This window comes from Somniosus microcephalus, chromosome 4 (genome assembly GCF_052327205.1).
Source record: "Somniosus microcephalus isolate GS21.2 chromosome 4, FLI_Smic_1.0, whole genome shotgun sequence".
NCBI lineage: Eukaryota > Metazoa > Chordata > Chondrichthyes > Squaliformes > Somniosidae > Somniosus > Somniosus microcephalus.
The window spans coordinates 196,442,874-196,466,367 of NC_140990.1; the positions used below are offsets into that span (position 1 = coordinate 196,442,874).

The window sequence follows — 23,494 nt, forward strand, 5'->3', positions numbered from 1 at the left end:
GCGCCACGGGCTGGTACTGCATTCGATGATACCCTCCCGCTTGAGTCTTTCTACTTCCGACGCAATGAACCATCTATCCTCCCAGCTGTACCGCCTACTCTTGGTCGCTATGGGTCGACAGTTGGGTGCGAGGTTGGCGAACAGAGAGGGCGGCTTGACCCTCAGGGTAGCCAGACCGCACACTGTGAGGGGCGGCTGAGACCCACTGTAGGTAAGCGTGATACTTTGGTGGTGGCACTGGAAGTCCAGACCCAAGATCATGCTCACACAGAGATCTGGCATTATCAATAGTTTAAAATCTCTGTAATCATTGCCTTTTACCGACAATATAACCGCACAGAAACCTGTAATTTTTGTGGTATGACTCTTATCGGCCATGGCGATTTTTCCCTGTGTGGGGACTATCGTTAGAGAAAGTCGTTTTACCAGGCTAGGATGAATAAAGCTTTCGGTGCTCCCGCAGTCAATCAAGCATTTAACCTTGTTCCCGTTTACCTCTATGTCCATCATTGATTTAGACAACGGATGTGGCCTGGATTGATCCACTGTGATCGAGGCCACCAGTGGGTCCTGGAGGTCCGTGTAGTCGGGGCAAGATGGTGGACTCCATGAGGGTGGACAAGATGGCTTCCAAGATGGCCGCTCCCACGGCGCGCACGCGGCGGTGGTGGAGTTGGAGGCGGGGTTCCCTCTGCAGACTTTGCTGAAATGTCCTTTCTTCCCGCATTTAAAACAGGTGGTGCCCTTCGCTGGGCACAGATGCCTGGAGTGTTTGTCCTGACCGCAGAAGTAGCATTTCGGGCCCCAATGCATTGCGGCAGTAGTGGAGCTCCTGGGTGGAGGCTGGGGCTCCGATGGTGCTGGGCTGGCCTGAGACCTGGGAGGTGAAGCTGGCTTCCAAGATGGCGGCCCCCACGGCGCGCACGAGGCGGAGGCGGAGTGGGCCGCATGGCCTGGGGAACAGGATTCAGAGTTCCTCTGGGCCATATCCAGTGATCGCGCTATATCTATAGCCTGTTTTAAGTCCAGTCCCTCCTTTTCAAACAGTTTCTGCCGAATATAATTTGAACTGAGGCCCGCAATAAGGGAGTCTCGAATCAGCTCCTCCGTGTACACGATGGCAGACACGGCCTTACAGTTACAGTCTCTGCCCAGTACTTTTAGGTTTAGTATAAAGTCCTCTAGCGACTCACCATGCCGCTGCGTGCGAGTAGTCAGAAGATGCCTGGCGTACACCACGTTTATTGGCCGCGCGTAGTGGGCCTTCAGGATGGTGCAGGCATCCTCGTAGCTGGTGGCATCTTGGATGAGAGGGGAGACCCGACGGCTCACCCAGTTTCGCAGGATTCCCCGTTTCATGTCTCCGGTAGTGGTTTCGGCTGCGGCTATGGCAGTGGATGAGTTTGCAATGAAAAATTCGAAGCATTGGAACCAGTTTCCGAACTGTGTGGCTGCGTCTGAGGCATGGGGGTCCAGATCCAAGCGCTCTGGTTTCAGGAGTCGATCCATCTTGGTGTTTTAGTGATTAAAATTGATATGCCATCAAAGACTCAAAGACAAGGATTCAACTGAAGGCTTTTAATTACTAAGAACATAGCAGCATAGCAGGTCTTCCCACATCGGGTTCGTCTGGTAGTGAATGACTCATACAGCTCCTGAGACCTTTATATGGCAAAAGACAGGGGCGTAGCCAATACACACAGTAGGAACAAAAGGGTGTGGTTCACACAATACAAGCAGGTAAAATACAAGCAGGTCTGATGAAGGCATATTTCATCACACTATGCACTCATTTGGAGTTGGATTGTGATCTTGATCCAGATAGAACTTGTCAAGTTGGCAAAAACAAAACAAATCCCCCATTGGTTAGGGGTGGATCAGAGCTGAAAGGACAATGTAATCCACTCTGCTGCACGCTGTTTGTTAATAAATCTGTTTCCTTACCAGTTAGTCATATAGTGACTGTAAAGGCTAGCTTGTGACGCACACATTCAATCAATGATCTGTAGCATTATCACGTTCTCAGGAAACATTTGTGAAGAACAAGTTTTTCAAATGATCCTTTCATCCGTTTTGCTTCCTGCCATTTGCTATAGGGTGTGTCACTGGCTCAGTTATTAAATTCCACTAGCCAATAAAACAGAGTTTTGAAGGAAGACTATGTGGTAACATAACATTTCTGGCACTTGTTTCCAACAGATGTTTAATAATTATGCTGTTTAATTGGAAGATAATGTAATGATGGAGCTTGTGTATCCAGCCTACAAGGAATAGGTTGCAGTGATGGAGCATGTGCTGGTTATTAGGAACAGGAGGCTGTGATGGGAGTGTGTGTGTGCTGGTGAGACATGATGGGAGTGTGTGTGTTGGTTATTAGGAACAGGAGACATGATGGGAGTGTGTGTGTTGGTTATTAGGAACAGGAGACATGATGGGAGTGTGTGATGGTTATTAGGAACAGGAGGCAGTGATGGGAGTCTGTGTGTTGGTTATTAGGAACAGGAGACATGATGGGAGTGTGTCTGTTGGTTATTAGGAACAGGAGACATGATGGGAGTGTGTCTGTTGGTTATTAGGAACAGGAGGCAGTGATGGGAGTGTGTGTGTTGGTTATTAGGAACAGGAGACATGATGGGAGTGTGTGTGATGGTTATTAGGAACAGGAGGCAGTGATGGAGCATATGTATGATGGTTATTAGGAACAGGAGGCAGTGATGGAGTGTATGTGTGATGGTTAATAGGAAGAGGATAGAGTGCATCTGCTAGTTATTAGATCTTGTTGCAAATGTTTCTTAAGTTCTGTTGTATTCAGGTGTTGTTGGTGTAAATTTGTAGTTTTTTTGTGGGTCAGCGAGTTATTTTTGTACTTCCGATGTTCCAGAATGCTTTGGACAGTCACAGTGAGGGAGTTGCCATAGTTACAGCTTGTACTCAGTGATGGTGAGAGCAAGCACACACCTGTTCCTAATAACCATCACACATACGCTCCATCACTGCCTCCTGTTCCTTATGTTTTATTTATTTTTTATCTACCTTTCCCTCACAGTAAAAATAGTTTATCTGGGGTTATTCTTGCATCCATGTAGTAGATTGGTGTATTTACTTTCCCTCTTTATTTGATTTGCAAACTGAAGTTGGTATTATAAGATATCAAATGCAGAAGGGGCAACGATTGGGCCTTCACCATTGGCCCAGTGACCTTGCACTAATAAAGGAGGAAAATCAGCCAGTAGTCCCACTTTTGATTGCTAGCCAGTGATTCCTTCTGGGAACTGTGGATGTGTGGACATTAGGTGAAAACAGGATTAAGCTGGATTCTTGATTCCCATCATCTTAAATAGACTGCCAGCGTTCACTGTCTTCTGCAGTAGTGTAATGGTTATGTTAATTGCCTAGTACTCCAGATGCCTGAATTATAATCCAGAGAATGAGAGTTCATAATCCCACCATGGCAGTTTGAGAATTCAAATTCATTTAAAATAAATCTGTAAATTAAAAAAAAACTGACATCAATAAAAGTGACCTTGGAGCTATCAGGTTGTTATAAAAACCCAATTGGTTCACTAAAGTCCTTTAGGGAAGGAAACCTGCTGTCCTTATCCAGTCTGCTGTCCTTATCCAGTCTGGCCGATACGTGACTCCAGTGGATGACTATTAGTTGCCCACAGAAGTGTCCTCGCAAGCCATATAGTTGTGTCAAACTGCTACACTGGAGGCATCTTCACCACATGGACTGCAGCCATGCGCCACCAACTTCTCAGGACAACTAGGAATGCGCAATAAATTCTGACGTTACCAGCGACACCCACAGCCCAAGTATTAATGGCCCAGAAATTCGGTCCCAACGCGTGAGTACGCACGGGGTACTCACGCATAGGCCCAATGAAAGTGCTGGTCTTGTGCATGCACTGCGCATGCGCGGGAAACCGGCACTTCCGTTCCCCTGAAAGAAGGGGTTCAGAGGTCGAACGCGTGCGCCAGAGAGGCAGTGCGTGCGCATCGAACTTACGTTTTTTTTGCAGGGTTCTCCAGGAGGGTAAGTCTCCAGGAGTTACACTTTTAAAAAGCAGTCGCAAGGCCTGCTTTTAACAAGGTAAGTGGTGAATTAATTAAAATTAAAACATTTTTTCCACAGGTTTATTATTTTTAATACTTTAAAGAAAGGTAAGTTTATTTTTAGCCCCGTTAGAAAATGTAATTAATTTTTTCAAAAATTTAAATTATTGTTTAAAATAGTTATTTTATGTAATTTATAGTTATTGTAAAAATGTGATTTTTAAAAATTTATTTGAAGTTTTAGTGATGTTTTGGGGCTTATAGTATTTATAGGTTTGACAGGTCTTCCTGTCAAACTTATGAATGAAGCATTCACTGTTACCATTGGCTCTCCATGGCCCACGTGATCCCAGGGGACGCATCGAACTAACTGCGCCCCTGGGATAAGCAAGCACTGCGCGCCGGCAGTTGGAGGAGGCCCAGGATCGGAATCCCACGCGGGCCCACAGCTCAACGGCCGGCACGCCAGGTAAGTGCAGGTCGGAGGCTTGCACCCACGGGAAGCCTCCGACCCGAATTTCTGGGCCATTAATAAAAAAAAAATATTCATTTGGGTCTGATATGGGACAGCAGCTGGCACCAGCGGAAATGTTCCACAGCAAGACTTCATAAGAGAAAAGAAAATATTTCCATGATTGTTTTTTTTTTCCGGCATCAAATTGTAATTGAGCTTGTGATACCAACTGGGAAATAAGCCATTGAATTGCTTAATTTCATGTTACAAAACTTTAGTTTAAGTATCAGTTAACATCTTTCTGACATACATTCCTCCACTATTATGTGTAAGTATATTTAAAAATGTTTGGTGTCGAAAGGAATTTGGTGTCAAGAGGAATAGAATTGAAAAGTAGAGAAGTTATGCTAAATTTGCATCTACCCTTGGTTAGACCACACTTGGAGTACTGTGTACAGTTCTGGCTGCCATATTATAAAAAGGGTATAGAGGCACTGGAGAAGGTGCAAAAAAGATTTACAAGGATGATACCAGAAATGTGAGGTTATACCTATCTGGAAAGGATGAACAGGCTGGGTCTCTTTTCTTTTGCAAAAAGAAGGCTGAGGGGTGACCTAATACAGGTCTTTAAAATTAGGAAAGGTTTTGATAGAGTAGACACAGAGAGAGTGTTTCCATTGGTGGGTAGAGCAAAACTAGAGGCCATCAATATAAGATAGTCACCAAGAAATCAAATAGGGAATTCAGAAGAAACTTCTTTACCCAGAGAGTGGTAAGAATGTGGAACTCGCTACCATAGGGAGTGATTGAAGCGAATAGTATAGATGTATTTAAGGGGAAGCTAGATAAGCATTTGAGGGAGAAGGGAATAGAGGGTTATGCTGATAGATTTAGATGAGGAAAGACGGGAGGAGGCTCGAGTGGAGCATAAACACCAGCATGGACTGGTTTGGCCGAATGGCTTATTTCTGTGCTTTGTATCCTATGTAAAAGCTTTTCATTGTAAAAAGGAGATTTCTTTATGTAAGGGTAACTGCATCATGCTATTATGCATGACTCCTGAGGAACAAAATATAATCCTTGCCTCCTACACTTATTATCACCCACTGATGCTTTTCATTTAAAGTTGCTTAAAATATTTCTTTCTTTTTAGTTATTAGTCTGTAAAATAATAGTGTCAAGGGAACAACTGACTTTAGTGAAAAACGCTCAGTTCCATTATCGTATGATTTGATTTAGTACACCCACACTCCCGGAAAAGTAACTCTAGCAGCAATGCCCCTACATATCTCTGCTACACAGACAACAATTTGTATACAGTGCACACAAGTTAATATTAAGCAGGTTATTCAGTAAGCTTTGACAGACCAGCAAATGTGCACTTAACATCAAATCATCCTGTGAACCTGCAGCAAAAGAAAAGGTGTTTTGCTGAATGTTTACCTGCAGTTTGACGGCCAATAGAACATCACCAGTAAGCGCACTGATTACCAGCATTATGGACTATAGTGGAGAGGTGACCTTGAAGCACGGGCACATCATTATTCGGCATGTGACATTTCCAAAAAATAACCTTTAGATTGGAGCGGTGCAAAATTTGCTGATCTACAATGGAAGACATTGGGGGAAACCAAATCAGAAACATGAATGGCGGCATCTGCCGACTGTGTCACTGGCTTGCACCGCACGGTATTCACAAAGCACACTTTAGTTACAACACAATTCTCTCCTTAAAGACTACATTGACCTTGTGAACTGTTGCCTGTTTCTTTATAGACAGTGACCTAGAAATTGCAGTACGCCGGAAACCTGCCGGTGCCACCACGGGCCGAAGTTAAATCATAGCACAGGCAGCACTGGTATTTTAGTGCTGCCTGCTAATTTAAATTAGCGCAGCGCTAAACCTACCATGCAACCCTCTTTTTCCGGCGCTACTCTCAGCAGGAAGCATAATGTAGCGTAGCCGTAGCATCCCTGAAGCAAGAACAGCATTGTCCTAAAGCAAGGGTGTCATTTTAGAAAGCATTGTCGGTCCCTTAAAGGGGAACTGCCTTTTAAAATGAAATAAATAAAAATCATTTAAAATAGGCAGTTTTTAGCCCTTAGAGCCCAACTGCCTTCTTTGGAAAAAAAATAAACATTAAAAATATTTCCCAAATGGCTCTTAGTGGCTTCACCACTGACACAAATGGCTCAACAAGCCAGGGAAGGAGCACCCAGGGTCTTGCACGTAGCACTCCAGCTTCCTACAGGGGGTCAACACTGCAAAAGAGGTCCTCTACCCATAGGGGCCAGGAGGCCCTTCAGAAAGAGCGATGTGGGACCAGATCACCGAGGCCATCACTGCCAGTAGTGTCGCCCCCATCACCTGGCTCCAGTGCCCAAAGAAGCTTCATGACCTCAGACCACTGGTCAAGGTCAGTGAATGCATTTTCAAAAGCCGTCTCCTACCAACTGCACCACTAGCCTCACACACTGCTCATTGCATGATAGCCCTAACCTACCAACAATCTGTACCAAACACGAGGCACACCTCCCATTCCTAGGGCTCGATTTTAATAGCCCTGAGGAGGGGTGGGTCTGTCGCGAAAATCAAAAAAAATGGCTTCAGACACCCAACCCGCCTCCATCCCGCCCCCACCCGATTTTCGTGAGTGTCTGTTTAGCCGCTCCTAAACTGACCCGACCGGAACCGGTGGGACAGGTAGTTAAGGCTGTTAACTGCCTTGCTAATCCTATTTTTATATTTGTTTCCCATTTTTGTGCTTCTGGCTCCTGTTTCCCGATTTGTCAGAAACAGGCCAGGTTCAAGGAGATGAGTTGCTGGAGGACAAGATTTATATGTATTGGTGGAGCACTTTAAAAACGCCCCTGAAACATGGCTGACATTCAAATGCAACAAATTTGCTGTTGTAGGTATGGGATAAGATTTTGCACATCTACTGACCTTACGAACATACGAATTAGGAGCAGGAGTAGGCCTCTCGGCCCCTCGAGCCTGCTCCCCCATTCAATAAGATCATGGCTGATCTGATTACTCCACGTTCCCACCTACCCCCGATAACCTTTCACACCCTTGCTTATCAAGAATCTATCTACCTCTGCCTTAAAAATATTCAAAGACTCTGCTTCCACCACCCTCTGAGGAAGAGAGTTCCAAAGACTCACGACCCTCTGTGAGAAACATTTCTCCTCATCTCTGACTTAAATGGACGACCCCTTATTTTTAAACAGTGACCCCTAGTTCTAGATTCTCCCACAAGAGGAAACACCCTCTCCACATCCACCCTGTAAAGACCCCTCAGGATCTTTTATGTTTCAATCAAGTCACCTCTTACTCTTCTAAACTCCAGCGGATACAAGCCTAGCCTGTCCAACCTTTCCTTATAAGACAACCCGCCCATTCCATGTATCAGCCTAGTAAACCTTCTCTGAACTGCTTCCAACGCATTTACATCCTTCCTTAAATAAGGAGACCAATACTGTACACAGTACTCCAGATGTGGTCTCATCAATGCCCTGTATAACTGAAGCATAACCTCCCTACTTTTGTATTCAATTCCCCTCGCAATAAACAATAACATTCTATTAGCTTTCCTAATTACTTGCTGTACCTGCATACAAACTTTTTGCGATTCATGCACGAGGACACCCAGATCCCTCTGCATCTCAGAGCTCTGCAATCTCTCACCATTTAGATAATATGCTTCTTTTTTATTCTTCCTGCCAAAATGGACAATTTCCCACATAATACTCCATTTGCCGGATATTTGCCCACTCACTTAATCTATCTATATCCCTTTGTAGCCTCCTTATGTCCTCTTCACAATTTACTTTCCTACCTATCTTTGTGTCATCAGCAAATTTAGGAACCATACCTTTGTCCCTTCATCCAAGTCATTTATATAAATTGTAAAAAGTTGAGGCCCCAGCACGGATCCCTGTAGCACACCACTCATTACATCTTGCCAACCAGAAAATGACCCATTTATGCCTACTCTCTGTTTCCTGTCAGCTAGCCAATCTTCTATCCATGCCAATATGTTACCCCCTACACCATGAGCTTTTATTTTTTGCATTAACCTTTGATGTGGCACTTTATATCAAATGCATTCTGGAAATCTAAGTACAGTACATCCACCGGTTCCCCTTTATCCACAGCACGTTATTTCCTCGAAGAACTCCAATGAATTGGTTAAACCTGATTTCCCTTTCACAAAACCATGTTGACTCTGCCTGATTACCTTGAACTTTTCTAAGTGCCCTGCTATAATGCCTTTAGTAATAGCTTCTAACATCTTCCCTATGACAGATGTTAAGCTAACTGGCCTGTAGTTTCCTGCTTTCTGTCTCCCTCCCTTTTTGAATAAAGGAGTTACATTCGCTATTTTCCAATCTAATGGAACCTTCCCCGAATCTAGGGAGTTTTGGAAAATTAAAACAACACATCAACTATCTCACTAGCCACTTCTTTTAAGACCCTAGGATGAAGTCCATCAGGACCCGGGGAGTTGTCAGCCCGCAGCTCCAACAATTTGCTCGGTACCATTTCCCTGGTGATTGTGACTGTTCAAGCTGACACCCATCTGCAGTGTAGCCTGAATGGAATAACTTCAGGCCACTTCGACTGTGCACTTGCCAGCTTGTTGCCTCAAATGAAATCTATAGCAAGGGGATGGGAAAAATTTATGCCCTCTCATCCTGGTCCTCATAACCGGAGGAGTAGCAGCCGCATGGTTCAGCGCAGATCTTCCTGGGAAGAGGAGGGGGACAACGAGAGGTGCCTTGCAGGCCCTGTTGTAACCAATGCAACATCCCTCCAGTTCACTGCTGCCCGTCAAGCAGGGTATGCACACTGCCATGCCACATTAGCATAAGCTTACTCTTCAACCATAGGTGGCTACCATATGGCTCTAACTGTAGGCAACATTTGTCCAACGTCATACATCATTTCTGCTATATACAGTTATTTCCTATCACTTTCACCATCAGCATTACAAAAGCAAGTCACCCTGAGCCCTCAATGCGCTTTTGCCATTTCCCAGAACACATAGGCCACACAATCAACTGTTTGCCATAATTTTTCTTTTACATATGACAAAATGATCATAAACCAACAACAGTCAGAAAAAAAAGACAAAACACCCAAGTGAGTCTCCTTGTAAATATCGGTGCTTAATCTTTCTCTTACGCGTGCTTCCCCTGGGGCTTCAGCAGATGTAGAGGCACCTTGCTGGCTAGGATGCTGCGCCTGCTTAGACGCCTTTGGTGGGCGTCTTCTGGGTTTGGGAGCCTGGGAGGGCTCTTCAGCAGTCTGCTCTTCCTGTGGCTGTGCAGGGGCTGAAACGGCCATCTCAGTTGTCTCCACAAAGTGGGTCTCTGACCGAGGGCTCCGCAGTGGCATGATCGTGTGAGCGCTTTGAGAGGAGCCCACACTTCCTTGTGTCCTGCCAACAACATCCCTCTCATGGGTCAGCCGCACCTCAGTGCTGGCAAATGGCTGGAGAGCACCTTGCTACACATCAGGGGGACCATGAGGACCCATATCTACACTGGCAGTCCTCATCACAAGGACGTCCATGAAGCTCTGGTCTCTCTACTCAATAGCTGCCCCTCGCTCCTCCAGAGATGACATTCTATTTTGAACAGTTACCATGTTTTCCTGACTCTGGTGACTTATTTCCTCCATGGCGGTAGCCATCCTTTCCACAGAGGTAGCCATCCTATCCATGGAGGTTGCCATCCTATCCATGATGGTGCCATTGCCTCTACCACTGCAGTGCTGATGTTAGAGATGGACCCCTCCCTTCTACCCACACTCGCACTAACCCTGGAGGCAAACCCTTCCAGAGACTCCTGCACTTGTTCCTGTATTTCCCGAGATGCTCTTTTTCTGGATGGCCCCAGAGACACAGCGTCTGCATGCAGGTCAGCAGAGCTGGGAGATTGCTGTGACCTCCGACGAGGACTCTCCACTACTGTCGCTGTCTCCATCATCTTCTGATGCTCACTTGTGCGCTGCGATAGACCAGGTGGCAACTCTACTCTAACTCGCGAGGGCCCCACCGAGGTGTGCGTTGCTGCACTGGTGCTGGGTGCGCCGAGTCCTGGTGACGCTGCTCCCTCAGAGGCTTCAGGTTCCTCTGAGGAGTTGTCCAGCTCTTCGCCCTGGATCGTGGGAAGAGGGGCACTTGATGGTCCTGTGGGTGAGTAAAGGCATTATTTAGACATCTGATATTGATGTAGCAGACACATCCTTTTGAGCAGATGATACAACGCGATTCTCGATGAACATCATATGCCATTGCAGTCTGAGAGGTATAGAAACATAGAAGATAGGAGCAGGAGTAGGCCATTCGGCCCCTCGAGCCTGCTCCGCCATTCAATAAGATCATGGCTGATCATCCAAATTCAGTACCCTGTTCCTGCCTTCTCTCCATATCCCTTGATCCCTTTAGCCTTAAGAAATATATCCAACTCCTTCTTGAATATATTTAATGAATTGGCCTCTACTGCCTTCTTTAGCAGAGAATTCCACAGGTTCACCACTCTCTGGGTGAAGAAATTCCTCCTCATCTCTGTCCTAAATGGCTTACCCCTTATCCTTAGACTGTGACCCCTGGTTCTGGACTCCCCGACCATCGGGAACATCCTTCCAGCATCTAGTCTGTCTAGTCCTGTTAGAATTTTATAAGTTTCGATGAGATCCCCTCTCATTCTTCTAAACTCCAGCGAGTACAAGCCCAATCGACCCAATCTCTCCTCATATGTCATTCCTGCCATCCCAGGTATCAGCCTGGTGAATCTTCGCTGCACTCCTTCCATGGCAAGAACATCGTTCCTCAGATAAGGCGACCAAAACTGCACACAATACTCAAGATGTGGTCTCACCAAGGCCCTGTACAACTGCAGCAAACATCCTTGTTCCTGTACTCAAACCCTCTCGCTACGAAGGCCAACGTACCATTTGCCTTCATAACTGCCTGCTGCACCTGCATGCTTAGTTTCAGCGACTGGTGCACAAGGACGCCCAGGTCTCGTTGCACTTCCCCTTCTCCCAATCTATTGCCATTCAGATAATAATCTGCCTTCCTGTTTTTGACACCAAAGTGGATAACCTCGCATTTATCCATGTTATATTGCATCTGCCATGCTTCTGCCCAATCACCCAACCTGTCCAAATCATACTGGAGTTTCTCGGCATCCTCCTCACAGCACACACGCCCACTCAGCTTTGTGTCGTCTGCAAACTTGGAGATATTACATCTAGTTCCCTCATCTAGATCATTAATATATATTGTGAATAGCTGGGGTCCAAGGACCGATCCCTGCGGTACCCCACTAGTCACTGCCTGCCACTCGGAAAAAGAGCCGTTTATTCCAACTCTTTGCTTTCTGTCTGCCAACCAGTTCTCTATCCAAGTCAATACCTTGCCCCCAATCCCATGTGCCTTAATTTTACACGCTAATCTCTTATGCGGGACCTTATCGAAAGCCTTTTGAAAATCCAAATACACCACATCCACTGGTTCTCCCTTATCTATTTTACCAGTTACATCCTCAAAAAATTCCAGTAGATTAGTCAAGCACGATTTACCTTTTGTAAAGCCATGTTGACTTTGTCCGATCCGGTCACTTTTTTCCAAGTGCTCTGCTATTACATCCTTTATAATGGACTCTAGCATTTTCCCCACTACCGATGTCAGGCTTACCTGTAATTCCCCGTTTTCTCTCTACCACCCTTTTTGAACAGTGGGGTAACATTAGCTACCCGCCAATCCATGGGTACTGTTCCAGAGTCTATCGAATTTTGGAATATGACCAGCAATGCATCTACTATTTCTAGGGCCACTTCCTTAAATACCCTAGGATGTAGATTATCAGGCCCTGGGGATTTATCGGCCCTCAATCCCATTAATTTCCCTAACACCATTTCCGTACAAATACTGATTTCTTTCAGTTCTTCCCTTTCATCAGACCCTATGTTCCCCAGCATCTCTGGGAGGTTATTTGTGTCCTCCTTTGTGAAGACAGAACCAAAATATGTATTTAGTTGGTCCGCCATTTCTTTGTTCCCCATTATAAATTCCCCTGATTCTGACTGCAAGGGACCTACGCTTGACTTCACCAATCTTTTTCTCTTCACATATCTATAGAAGCTTTTACAGTCAGTTTTTATGTTCCCTGAAAGCTTACTCTCATATTCTATTTTCCCCTTCTTAATTAATCCCTTTGTTGAATCCTAAATTGCTCCCAATCCTCAGGATTATTGCTTTTTCTGGCCAATTTATATGTTCTCTCCTTGGATCTTATGCTATCCCTAATTTCCCTTGTTAGCCACGGTTGAGTCACGTTTTTTGTTTTATTTTTGTGCCAAACTGGGATGAACATTTTCTGTAGTTCATCCATGCGGTCTTTGAATGTTTGCCATTGCCTATCCACCGTCAACCCTTTGAGTGACATTCCCCAATCAATCCTACCCAACTCGCGCCTCAGACCATCGTAGTTTCCTTTATTTAAATTTAGGACCCTAGTCTCTGAGTCAGCTACTTCATTCTCCATCTTAATGAAGAATTCGATCATATTATGATCGCTCCGACCCAAGGGGCCTCGTACAACAAGATTGCTAATTAATCCTTTCTCGTTACATAATACCCAGTCTAAGATGGCCTGATCTCTGGTTGGTTCCTCGACATATTGGTCCAGGAAACCATCCCGTAAACACTCCAGGAATTCCTCCTCCACAGCATTGTTACTAAGTTGGTTAGCCCAATTTATATGTAGATTAAAGTCACCCATGATGACTGCTGTGCCCTTATTGCACGCTTCTTTAATTTCCCTTTTAGTGCCATCCCCAACCTCCGCCTTACTGTTTGGAGGTCTATATACCACTCCCACAAACGTTTTCTGCCCCTTGGTATTTCTCAATTGTACCCATACAGATTCCACATCATCAGAGCTAATATCCTTCCTTACAATTGTGTTAATCCCTTCTTTAACCATTAATGAAACTCTATTAATGAAACTCTATTATGTCACCAGCTTCCTCTAGTGTGCCCGCCTCTCCATCACCCACTTCCAGGTCCTCACCACCTCCCAACAATCTCGTATGCCGCCTCCTCAGCACTTGTCAATGTGGCAAGGGTAGGTGTTCCTTCTCCAGTCAGTGCTCTCTTTTCCTGCAAGGAGGGACACAAGCAGTTGAGTGGGTGTGAATAATCCCCACTGTAGAAGCTTTGAGGGAGACAAAGATGGGGTAAGGTGCCAAGAGGAAGCTAGCTCCCTGTGCGTTGTTAGTTGTTGTCACTGCATGACAGTGATGGTGAGTCTAAGGGGTGCATAGGCAAGATGCTGAAGTGAGTCAGTGCAGAGACAGAGATGGATAGGTAAGGGTGCAAGTAATGGTAAGGTGGGATGTGGAGGAGCAGGCTTACAATGCAGAGTGCTGGTGATGAGAAGGGAAGCAAATTGAATGCAAGTGTGATGGGATACTCACTATTGATGTTCGCACATGATCATTAAACCGTTTTCGGCGCTGGATCCATGAACGTGAACATATGGACCTTGCGCTGACCTCCTCAGCAATGCGCTGCCAGGCTGCCTTCATCTGCTGAAGAAGCTTCCTCCGGCCATCAGGACGGAAGAGAATCTCCCTGCTCCCTCTAACAGCATCCACAAGAGCATGGAGGGCCTCATCATTCAATCATCATCAAATCAAGGAGCTGCCTTGCCTCTGGAAGAAGTAATTGATTTTGATTTATACGCAATGAGTCCAGGAATCCACAAGAGAAAGGTTTAGGCTGAATGGCAGCTTTAAAAGCAGCTGCTATGATGACGTCATCAGAGGCGGCCAGCTGACCCGATCGCAGTCATTCGACCGGCCAGTGCTCCTTTCATCCCACTAATGGATATTCATCTTTCCATCACAACGCCCCTGCCCTCTGTAAACCATCTTGCCTGTCTACCTCCCCCCTCAAAGGTATCCTGAAGATTTATCGTTTCAACCAGGTCTTTGGTATTTCCTGCAAATTCATCATTTCTTGCTTAGAGTCTATGGGGAAAAATTGGGTTGCTTTGCGCCTCCTGTTAGCGCCCTAACGGGGCGTAAAGCAACTAGCGCCCGGGCGCGGCACCGCCCACGCCTCCCGTGAAATTCAACGGGAGGTTAGCGGTGGCGCTAACTGGTAGCTGCGCCGCCGGCGATGACATCATCGCCGTGCACAGCACCCAGGCCGCAATCTTTGGGAGCACCCCCTGGCTTACCGCCGGACACTATGTCCGATGGGGTCAGGGGGGCTTACCTGTGGCTGAGGAGGTGCTATTTAAAGACGAGGTGCGTGCGGCCATTTTTGTTGCTGACTGCCTGCCAGCACCTGCCTGCGCTGCCATCCCTGGCTTCCTGAATGACCCCCCACCCCCGCAGAGTGCCGGGCTCTTTGCAGCCACTCCCGATCCCCTGGGGGCCCAGCTAGCCCCAGAACACGCTGCGCAAAGCCCCTCCCCTTTTAAGAAGGGAAGGAAGGCCTGCAATACTGCGGTGCCCCAAGAGGGATGCAGGGCGCTTCCAGTAGCGCCCCGCTTCTCTCTTGGGGTGCAACCACTCAATTTCTGGCCCAGGGGGCTAATTTTTCTGGGGCGTTAAAAGTAGCGCCACGGCAAAGTTAGCGCCCCAAATTTTTAGCCCTATGTCTCTGTCTGTACAGAACTCTGAGATGAAAAGTGCCATTGTAATATTGAAGTCTGCCAAATGCAAAAGAGCCAATTCAGTAAATCTTCAACAGCTTTCCTGTCAGTCAGACAGAGAATCAGAACTGCCAAAACCAGAATCAGTTTGCTCTGAGCTTCTGAATCCAAGTTATTTACCTGTGTAACTGAACAGAATGTGCCCAGGATGGCACTAACCAGTTTACCTGTGTATAATTGAATAGAACGTGCCCTGCCTAGCACTAACCTATTTACCTCTGCAATTTTGAACAGGTTTTGCGCAAGTTGGTTTTAATCTATTTACTTGTTAGTGTTGAAATCATTCCCAGGTCTTCGTTATTCTGTTGTAACTCAACTGAACCATTCCAACAATATCCTAAATATGAGCAAGACAGTTAAGCAGTTCTGAACAGCAAAGAAGCCAGCAATCTATTAGAGTATATATTTACTGGACAGGTTAATGTATATATTTATTGAAAACATTATTCTAATAATAAGAGGCAAATGCAGATTATAAGCTGTGGGACACAAGTTATATCCCATGAGCAGCTCACTGATGACTCACTGATTATTTATGATCAACATCATGTGTGGGATATAAACTGCAGCCAAGTTGACTCCATAGGTTTCAGGTAAAAATGGATAGAATTGTGCAATGTGAGCTACAAAACAGTGGTGAAAACCTTGGTATCCCATGGAATTTGGCTTCTCGATCACCATAACCTAATGGCCTAAGCATTGCCAACAGTCTCTTGTTGTGTGTCCTATAATATGACACGTTAAGTAAGAAAGGGGAAATTGTGATAACCGATGGGTGATATCAAAATGAATTAGATTGATGTACAAATCTGCAGTTGCTGGTTCCAACAGTATCACATGAAATGCTTTTTGTTTCCAGGTAGGTTTTATAATCTAGTTATTATAATATAGTGTTTTTCACAGACTTGTTGATGGTTAGTGCCACCAGTGAGTGGTGTTGCTCAGTTGAACTTTATAGTTTGGCAGCATCATTCGTAATATGACCATATATCACTGACATTTTGTTTTTCTTCTTGAACAGCAAGCAGAGGCAGCATTGGAGCCACAGCAGATCCAGGCCTTTGACCAGCTCCGGCGCCTCTACAGAGGACCATCTAGGGTACAATCTTAATTCTTTTGTTGCTAATCCCACTTCCTGAAAGCAAAATAGTTCCCAAGAAAACAGTACTGTGACTTGCAAGGTTGAAAAACAGATGCGAGAGACTACCAGTCAGAGATTGGGCTGCAACATTGTGAGCCTGATTCTGTGCCTAGTGTTCACATCTCGAGAGGCAGTGGAAACACGGAAACACTCAATATCCATTTCTGTCTCTTTATACATTCCCACACTCTAGGCTGCACATTATCCCTCACAGGACAGATTTTTAAAAGCAGTCCTGATGGGGAGATTTTCATTATTTTAAAATACTTTTTTGTGCTATTAGAATGATAGGGATGTGAGTGCCAAGGAATAGACCAGTTTGCATTCCATGCACCCAATGTTAGCATCAAGTATGCCAGGTCAGGTACAGCAAAAAAAAATCTGCCCACAATAATGTGCCTCAGTCCCAATCTCAAAAGAGAACCTTCTACTGTATCAGTGCAGCATTTCCATTTCCCACAAATCCATCCTTTGACCTCTCTGAGGGGCTTTGCCAGGTTGTGTTGAATTATAGCAGTTTTGCGTTATAGGCCTTGCCCACTAGAAACAGAATTTCCTTTTTAATGTAGTGTTTATATTTTTTAATTTTATATGTCAGGATTATCACTGGGCAATGAAAATATTATTTACTCCTCAATGTAACAGCGTAACTTCTCACAATAAACATAATGACATCCACAAATATAAGGTCAGTGTTCCAAACAATGAAAACACAGTTTTCCGTCTTTAATGTCTGCTGTGTCGAATGGGAAAGTTTGTCAGTACAGCTATGATATAAAAGTCTGAAAATACAGTAAAACTGAGTTGCCTTAATGCACACTGCATAATTATTCAGTAAATCTATTCTTTAAAAGCAGCCCAGCATTATGAATTACATGCTGTTATTCGCTATGATAGCTGCTTTTGTATCAGTACTTTAATCTGTTGATCTTGGCCTAGTATTCAGTTCCTCAAAAGTTGTAGCTGTACAAGAGTTTGGTTAAAGAAGTGTAGGGTTGCCACATTTTGGTAAGTTCAATACCAGATAGATGGCAGGATAGGGATGGAGTGAGACCATGGTTTTAGTTCTCCATAGTGCCTTTGCTGAGGATAAAAATTAATAGAAAACCTTGGCCTTCACAACAGCACAAAACGCAGCACTAAATGGGAAAAAAAATGTTGTATTTTTAAAATTGACCTTTGCAATCCAGGCTGTGTAACTTGTGAACAGAAACAGCAAAGGAGGTTGCAGCGCCTCCATTTACTAGTCATTTATTTTTCCATAAGCTTTTGAATCCTGTTAAGAACATAAGAACAAAAGAAATAGGAGCAGAAGTAGGCCACCTGGCCCTTCGAGCCTGCTCTGCCATTCAATAAGACCATGGCTGATCTTCTACCTTAGCACCACTTTCCCGCCTGATCTCCATATCCCTTGATTCCTTAGTGCCTAAAAACCTATCGATCTCTGTCTTGAATATACTCAACGACTGAGCATCCACAGCCCTCTGGGGTAGAGAATTCCAAAGATTCACAACCCTCTGATTGAAGAAATTTCTCCTCATCTCAGTCCTAATTGTCCGACCCCTTATTCTGTTTTATTCATCTTGTTTATGTTACACATAATTGCTCAAAAAAAGTAAATGTATTTCATTCATAATGTCTACAGCCATAATTTTTCCACTGCTCTATTAAATTAACGATAATGGAGATAATTGTTTCTTGTGTAAGAATGTGAGGGATATGTGAGCAGCATCTGCTGTTATGATTTCTGTGTTTTCCATCCAATCCAAATAATCACCACTGTTGTTACCAAAATCCTGTTGAAATTACATGCACAGCTTGTCAAATTCAAAGGAGTGCTTATTGCATTCAATTTGGTTTCAAATATGCTGTCTTCCACTAAAAACCCTTGTTAATGCAATTTGCTCTGCAGATTAAACTGGTGCTATTATTCCGATAGAGTGGCTGCAAAATTAATGTGATAGCTGTTACATGTTGTTGTGCATCATTGCAGGAGCCTGAAAGGTCAAGAGGGAGTGCAGAGTCTAAAGAATAGTAATAGTGAATTGAAAGAAAATCACAAGTATGCTTTGGGTGGTGTAGAAATAGCTAACAATGAAGTAGAAAGGTATCCTGGGTGATAGTAAATTTGGTACTTAATATGTCAAATCAGTGTGTAATATCAACAAATAGATTCTATCGCTAGATCAGTGAAATATAATCCCTAGTGTGAAAGGATTGAGTTATGAGGGAAGAATGGAGATACTGGGTCTCTTTAGACTCTAGAAATATACAAAATACTAAACAATAGAAATTAAGTAAATCGTCAAGGTATGCCAGAGTATTTGAAAGGAGCTTTAGGCTGAACCAATTGAAAGAACAGTTGTCATTGGTAGAGCCATGAGCATGTGTGAAACAGAGGAGGCTGAGGAACCCGGCAGAAATGGTGCACAAATTTACCTGTTTCACCTCAGCTGTGATGCTTACACGCAGCTTCTGTGGAACATCTGTTTATAGCCACATGGTACTGCATTTACTGTAATACAAAACAGCTATGGGCAGATTAAAAAGCCCAAGTTAAAAACATTTTATTTCCTTAAAAGGATTATTTTAAACATATCCGTGTAAATTAGTTTGTCGGAAGATTCTTTTGACCGCATCTCATTCACCGGTTGAGCTCAAACCATCACTACCTATGAAGAGGTTTTTGGACAGTGGAACTGAGGCTGATAAATGTGGTTTTTGAGATCCCTTTGCTAATGCTGCTGCTTCTTCCTGAATTATGCTTCCTTCAACTACAAAGATTGCAGGTAGCATGTCACAAGCAGTTAAGCACACGTTAGCATTTCGGTGCTGCACTGAAGTGGCAGCACATGCTGATTTTAAGCACGTGCCTACTGCCTGTAGACAGTGGCAGTTGGCAGTGTAAGATCTTAATGATCTCTGAGTTCTTGGACAAGACACCAATAGGCAGCAGCCAGTATGTTTGAGCAATAGATCAAGATTTATTAAGCTTACAGCGTAATCAATAATTAACATTAGGCAATAGTTTTAATGAGTAGCTCGCAGCCCTTGGTCTCTGGAACCTCTCGGACACAGATGATGTCGTCGTAAGTCTGTTCCTTTGTTCTCGCAGTAAGTCTGTGTAAAGTTGTTCTTTGAGTATTGAGGTTTTAACCCTTTTCTTATCAAAAGTTGGTTTGGCCCATGTCCATATATGGTCTTTAACAAAATCACCTTTTTTAATTGGTTCTAATGGTCAAAATACCATTGTCACTCAGACTAAGGGTAGCATCCCTCCTTTCCAGTATTTTTCCATCAACCCTAATCCTGCTGTCTTGTTATCTTGTTTATAATTTTCACCCCATTAGAATTTACCATATCTCTTTCATTTCCTGCCTCCCTGGTACAAGGCCTTTATACCAAGGGCCCATATCCGCGCTGTTTCACGAGTCTTGAGGTATCCAGACTATCTCACTTTAATCTACCAGATAAATACCTTAACTTCCATGATCTCTCATTTTATGTCCTTATACTAATCCTTTAAATATTGTTGCAATTAGTTTTGGTAAGTGAATTCTAATTTCTACTTAGCATCATAATATGTTTTTTTAGCAATTAAACCTTCACTCACAGTCTGTGGCTGTTTGTTATCAAAACTTAGTCAAAACTGCTTTTGACTGTCCTTGCAGCTGCATTCTGAACAAGTCTTAGCTTTTTAGTTACCCAGGAGTAATTATGGGTAATATTATTTGATCAATGGCTACACTTGAATTTATATGTATATGATTCTCGTCTACTAAATCTCTAAATATCAGTCTTTCGTACAAATCCCCACCTCAAGGATGAAATGTTTTAAACATTGATTTCTCGACTACTTTAATCTATTCTCTGACAACCGTTGCTGCAAATTGGAGTCCTCTAATTGAGGGGAACGGAGCGCTTCTCAAATGAGATTTTATCCCCCTTTTCATTATAGGCCTGGGTGCTAACTATGACACTCACAGGGGCCGACTGCCTATCCTCATGGCTGGAGGACACCCCGGGGTCTCCCCAACCATCATGTCGGCCGTGCTGATCTGTCTTGCCTTCTAGTGCGTCCCAGTCTATCCTTCCTCCTCCGCCCGCTGCTCCTATTGCTGCATCATACGATCTGACAGTAACAGCCCGGATCTGACCCCTTACAATTCACTGTTCCAGTGTTCCAATTCTGCCCCGCCTGGGGTATCCTCTGTTTCTTCTATCTTTCCTGATCTTAACCCGCCTGGGGTCTCCTCTACATTACATTGCTTCGGAGCTTCTCTTTCGGTGTGCTCAATTAATTTGTTGGTGCTGATTAGTCTTAGGCATGAGTACAAAATTGGCTTATGTATCAAAGTCTTACTACACGGGTTACATATATCAAACACACTATTATTATAAGTTGGAGAACTACCAGAGCGTGTGAAATAATACGAACCTAAGGGTGTGCTGATATATTAAGCCCAATATCCCACCAGTGTGAGTTGTCCCCTGTGCTGTCAATTTCAATATCTGTTCTCGAGTTGTCTTGTTCCAAAACATAAAAATGGTTTAGGGAGGAGTTCAGTCACATCATGAGCTCACTGAAGCCCTCAGACAAGAGGGGAATGTCATACCCGAATTGTGCCACATAATTGTGCAGCTCATACTTAAGTATCTCAATTACTGTCAGTTTCACTTGAGCATAGGTTTTGATATTGAGTATCGTACAGCAGCAAAGTATTGCCATCATTGGATGCCGCAGTATTAGGCACGCACAGAGTTGTTTGTGTTTGGGGCTTCTCCAACTGCAGGACATCTACTCCTGGCAGTATTTCGGAACAAACGGGCTCAACTAGGTGCAATTCCCATTGCAACAGGGCATTTTCCCTATAGTGCCCAGTGATGCCAGTTCTCACTTGCCTGTTGATTGCAAGCTTCACCTACAGCAAACAAAATGTACCATATAAAGTAATTGAGCTGATAAAAGTAGATACACACTTATAATACTTCCCTGTGTATCTGTGGGTAGCTCTTGTAGCTACATTTTAACATCATCCTTAAAGTGCTATGTCATGCGTAAGGTGAACTATTCATTGCAGAACGTGGAAATAAAATATCTCGGCCACTAAATTCGGCGCCAGAGCGCCCAGTTTTTCTGCGCTACAGGAGCCGATTCGGGTCCAACATGGTGTCCGTGGTGCTCGCACACACTTCTGGTGTGGGCCACACTGAACACCATTTCAGTTAGGTCATTAGCGTGGGCGGCAGAAGTATGCAGAGTACACATATCGTGACGTCAATCAGCATGCAATGCTGAGTTGATTCCAGTGCTGCCATTTTCGACCTCATTATTCCAGCTAACGCACTCTCTGAAACACCCACAACTGAGCATACGTTCAGCAGCAGGACGGACCCACCCACCAGTGCTAATTAAAGGGATCATCAACTGCTTTCAGGTTATTTGTGGATTGATTTGTACTGGCTCTTAGTGAGTTTGTACAAGTGTTTGGTGGTTTGTTATCTGATTTGAAGTTGCTGAAGTGTCCAGGGAGTGGTGTGGCAGGTTACTTCAAGGCTTGTGCTCAGACCAGTTGCTCCCAGACATGGGTGCTGTAGTTTCTATCTCCCTTGGCCTGAAGCATGACGGAGAATGAGCAGAGGCGACACAGAGGAGGACAATTTGCTCAAAGAGGGAGGAGGAGGAGGGGGAGAAGGGCTGTCAGCAGGAGGACATATCCACCCAGGGTCTTCGGGGAGCAATTCTCCTACCTCAAGCCCAGCGAGGAACAGTGTATGCGATGTCTCCACTTTATTAAGGAGGTCCACACTGAAATCTGCCACCTGTTGCAGGCAGAACTGCAGCCTCAGAGCCAGGTCAGGACAGCATTGCCAGTGGCTGTCAAGGTGAGCGTGGCCATGAACTTTTATACATCAGGCTCCTTTCAGGCTGGAGCAGGCAATATTTCCAACATCGTGCAGTTTGCCGTGTATTGTTGCATAAGGGAGGTGAGTCAGGCTCTGTATGCAAAGAGAGCTGAATACATTTCATTCTCTCTTGCCAGAGAGAAGCTGGCGAAGCGGGCACGTGTCTTCACCAGGATAGCAGGCTTCCCCATGGTGCGGGTTGCCATTGACTGCAAACACGTTGCTTTGCGGGTGCCGCATGTGAATTTGGAGATATACCGCAACCGGAAGGGATTCCACTCCCTCAATGTCCAGCTGGTGTGCAACCATACTCACCACATCATGCAGGTCAATGCTTGGTATTGTGGCAAAACCACCAATGATCTTCTGTACAAATGCATAACTGTCTTTAACCCAATGCTACAGCATCTGTGTTTGTTGGCTGAGTGTAAATAAGCTTTCTGCAAAAGCCCTGAAACAACGTGATGACGTCATCACGTTGGTCACGTGATGCCCCGAACAGCGGGAAACGTGATGATGTCAGAGAGTGGGAGGTTCTAAGCCCAGACCTCGTGTAACAAGGTGCTGAAAAGACCTGTTTGCTGTTGCTCCTGCATGTTTTTGTTTTGTTCACTTGTTTGATTAAATTCAGTTGAATTATTGAACTGACTCGACTTCAGTGCTTCAGTTAGGGATAGATCGATTCCTACATTGGTGACCCCGAAGCTTCGCGGACAATTTTCGCGGTGGAAAGTTCAAGAACAAGATGGATGTGAACGCAGCGAGTTTGAAGCTCCCTCAATTTTGGGAACGACAGGCAGCCTCCTGGTTCGTGCAAGCGGAGGCTCAGTTCCAACTTCGGAACATCGTGCTGGATCAGACCCGTTACCTTTACGTGGCCTCCGCACTGGACAGCTCGACGGCTTCCCGAATCATCAGCCTGCTGGAGAACCCGCCCGTGGATGACAAGTATGAAACGCTTAAGGCGCGCCTTATGCAAATATTCGGTCTCACGAAAGTGGAGCGCGCACGACGTTTGCTCGCACTCCCCGGGTTAGGCGACGCTAAGCCTTCCGAGTTGATGAGCCAAATGCACACACTCCTCGGGTCTGAGCCACAGTGTTTTCTGTTTCGGGAACTGTTCCTGAGCCAGCTCCCCGAGCAGGTACAAGCAGCCCTCGCCAGGTCGGAGGCTACAGACGGCGTAGCGCCTG

The 23,494-nt window shown here is 44.8% G+C and overlaps 1 protein-coding gene across 11 annotated transcripts in view; it reads left to right on the forward strand.

Annotated features, from left to right (window-relative positions):
• vps8 (VPS8 subunit of CORVET complex) overlaps nt 1-23,494 on the forward strand; it is a 957,961-nt gene that overhangs the window by 867,504 nt on the left and 66,963 nt on the right. For 10 of the 11 annotated variants that reach the window (XM_085985669.1, XM_085985663.1, XM_085985667.1 and 7 more), the window contains one exon: nt 16,275-16,352. The exons of the other annotated variant lie outside the window; for it this stretch is intronic. Coding sequence is in view for 9 of the 10 variants with exons in the window: in XM_085985663.1 (XP_085841789.1) it covers nt 16,275-16,352 (78 nt within the window). In the remaining variant the exon portion in view is untranslated. Of the gene's footprint in view, nt 1-16,274; nt 16,353-23,494 lie in introns of those variants that run through there. 11 annotated transcript variants of the gene reach the window in all.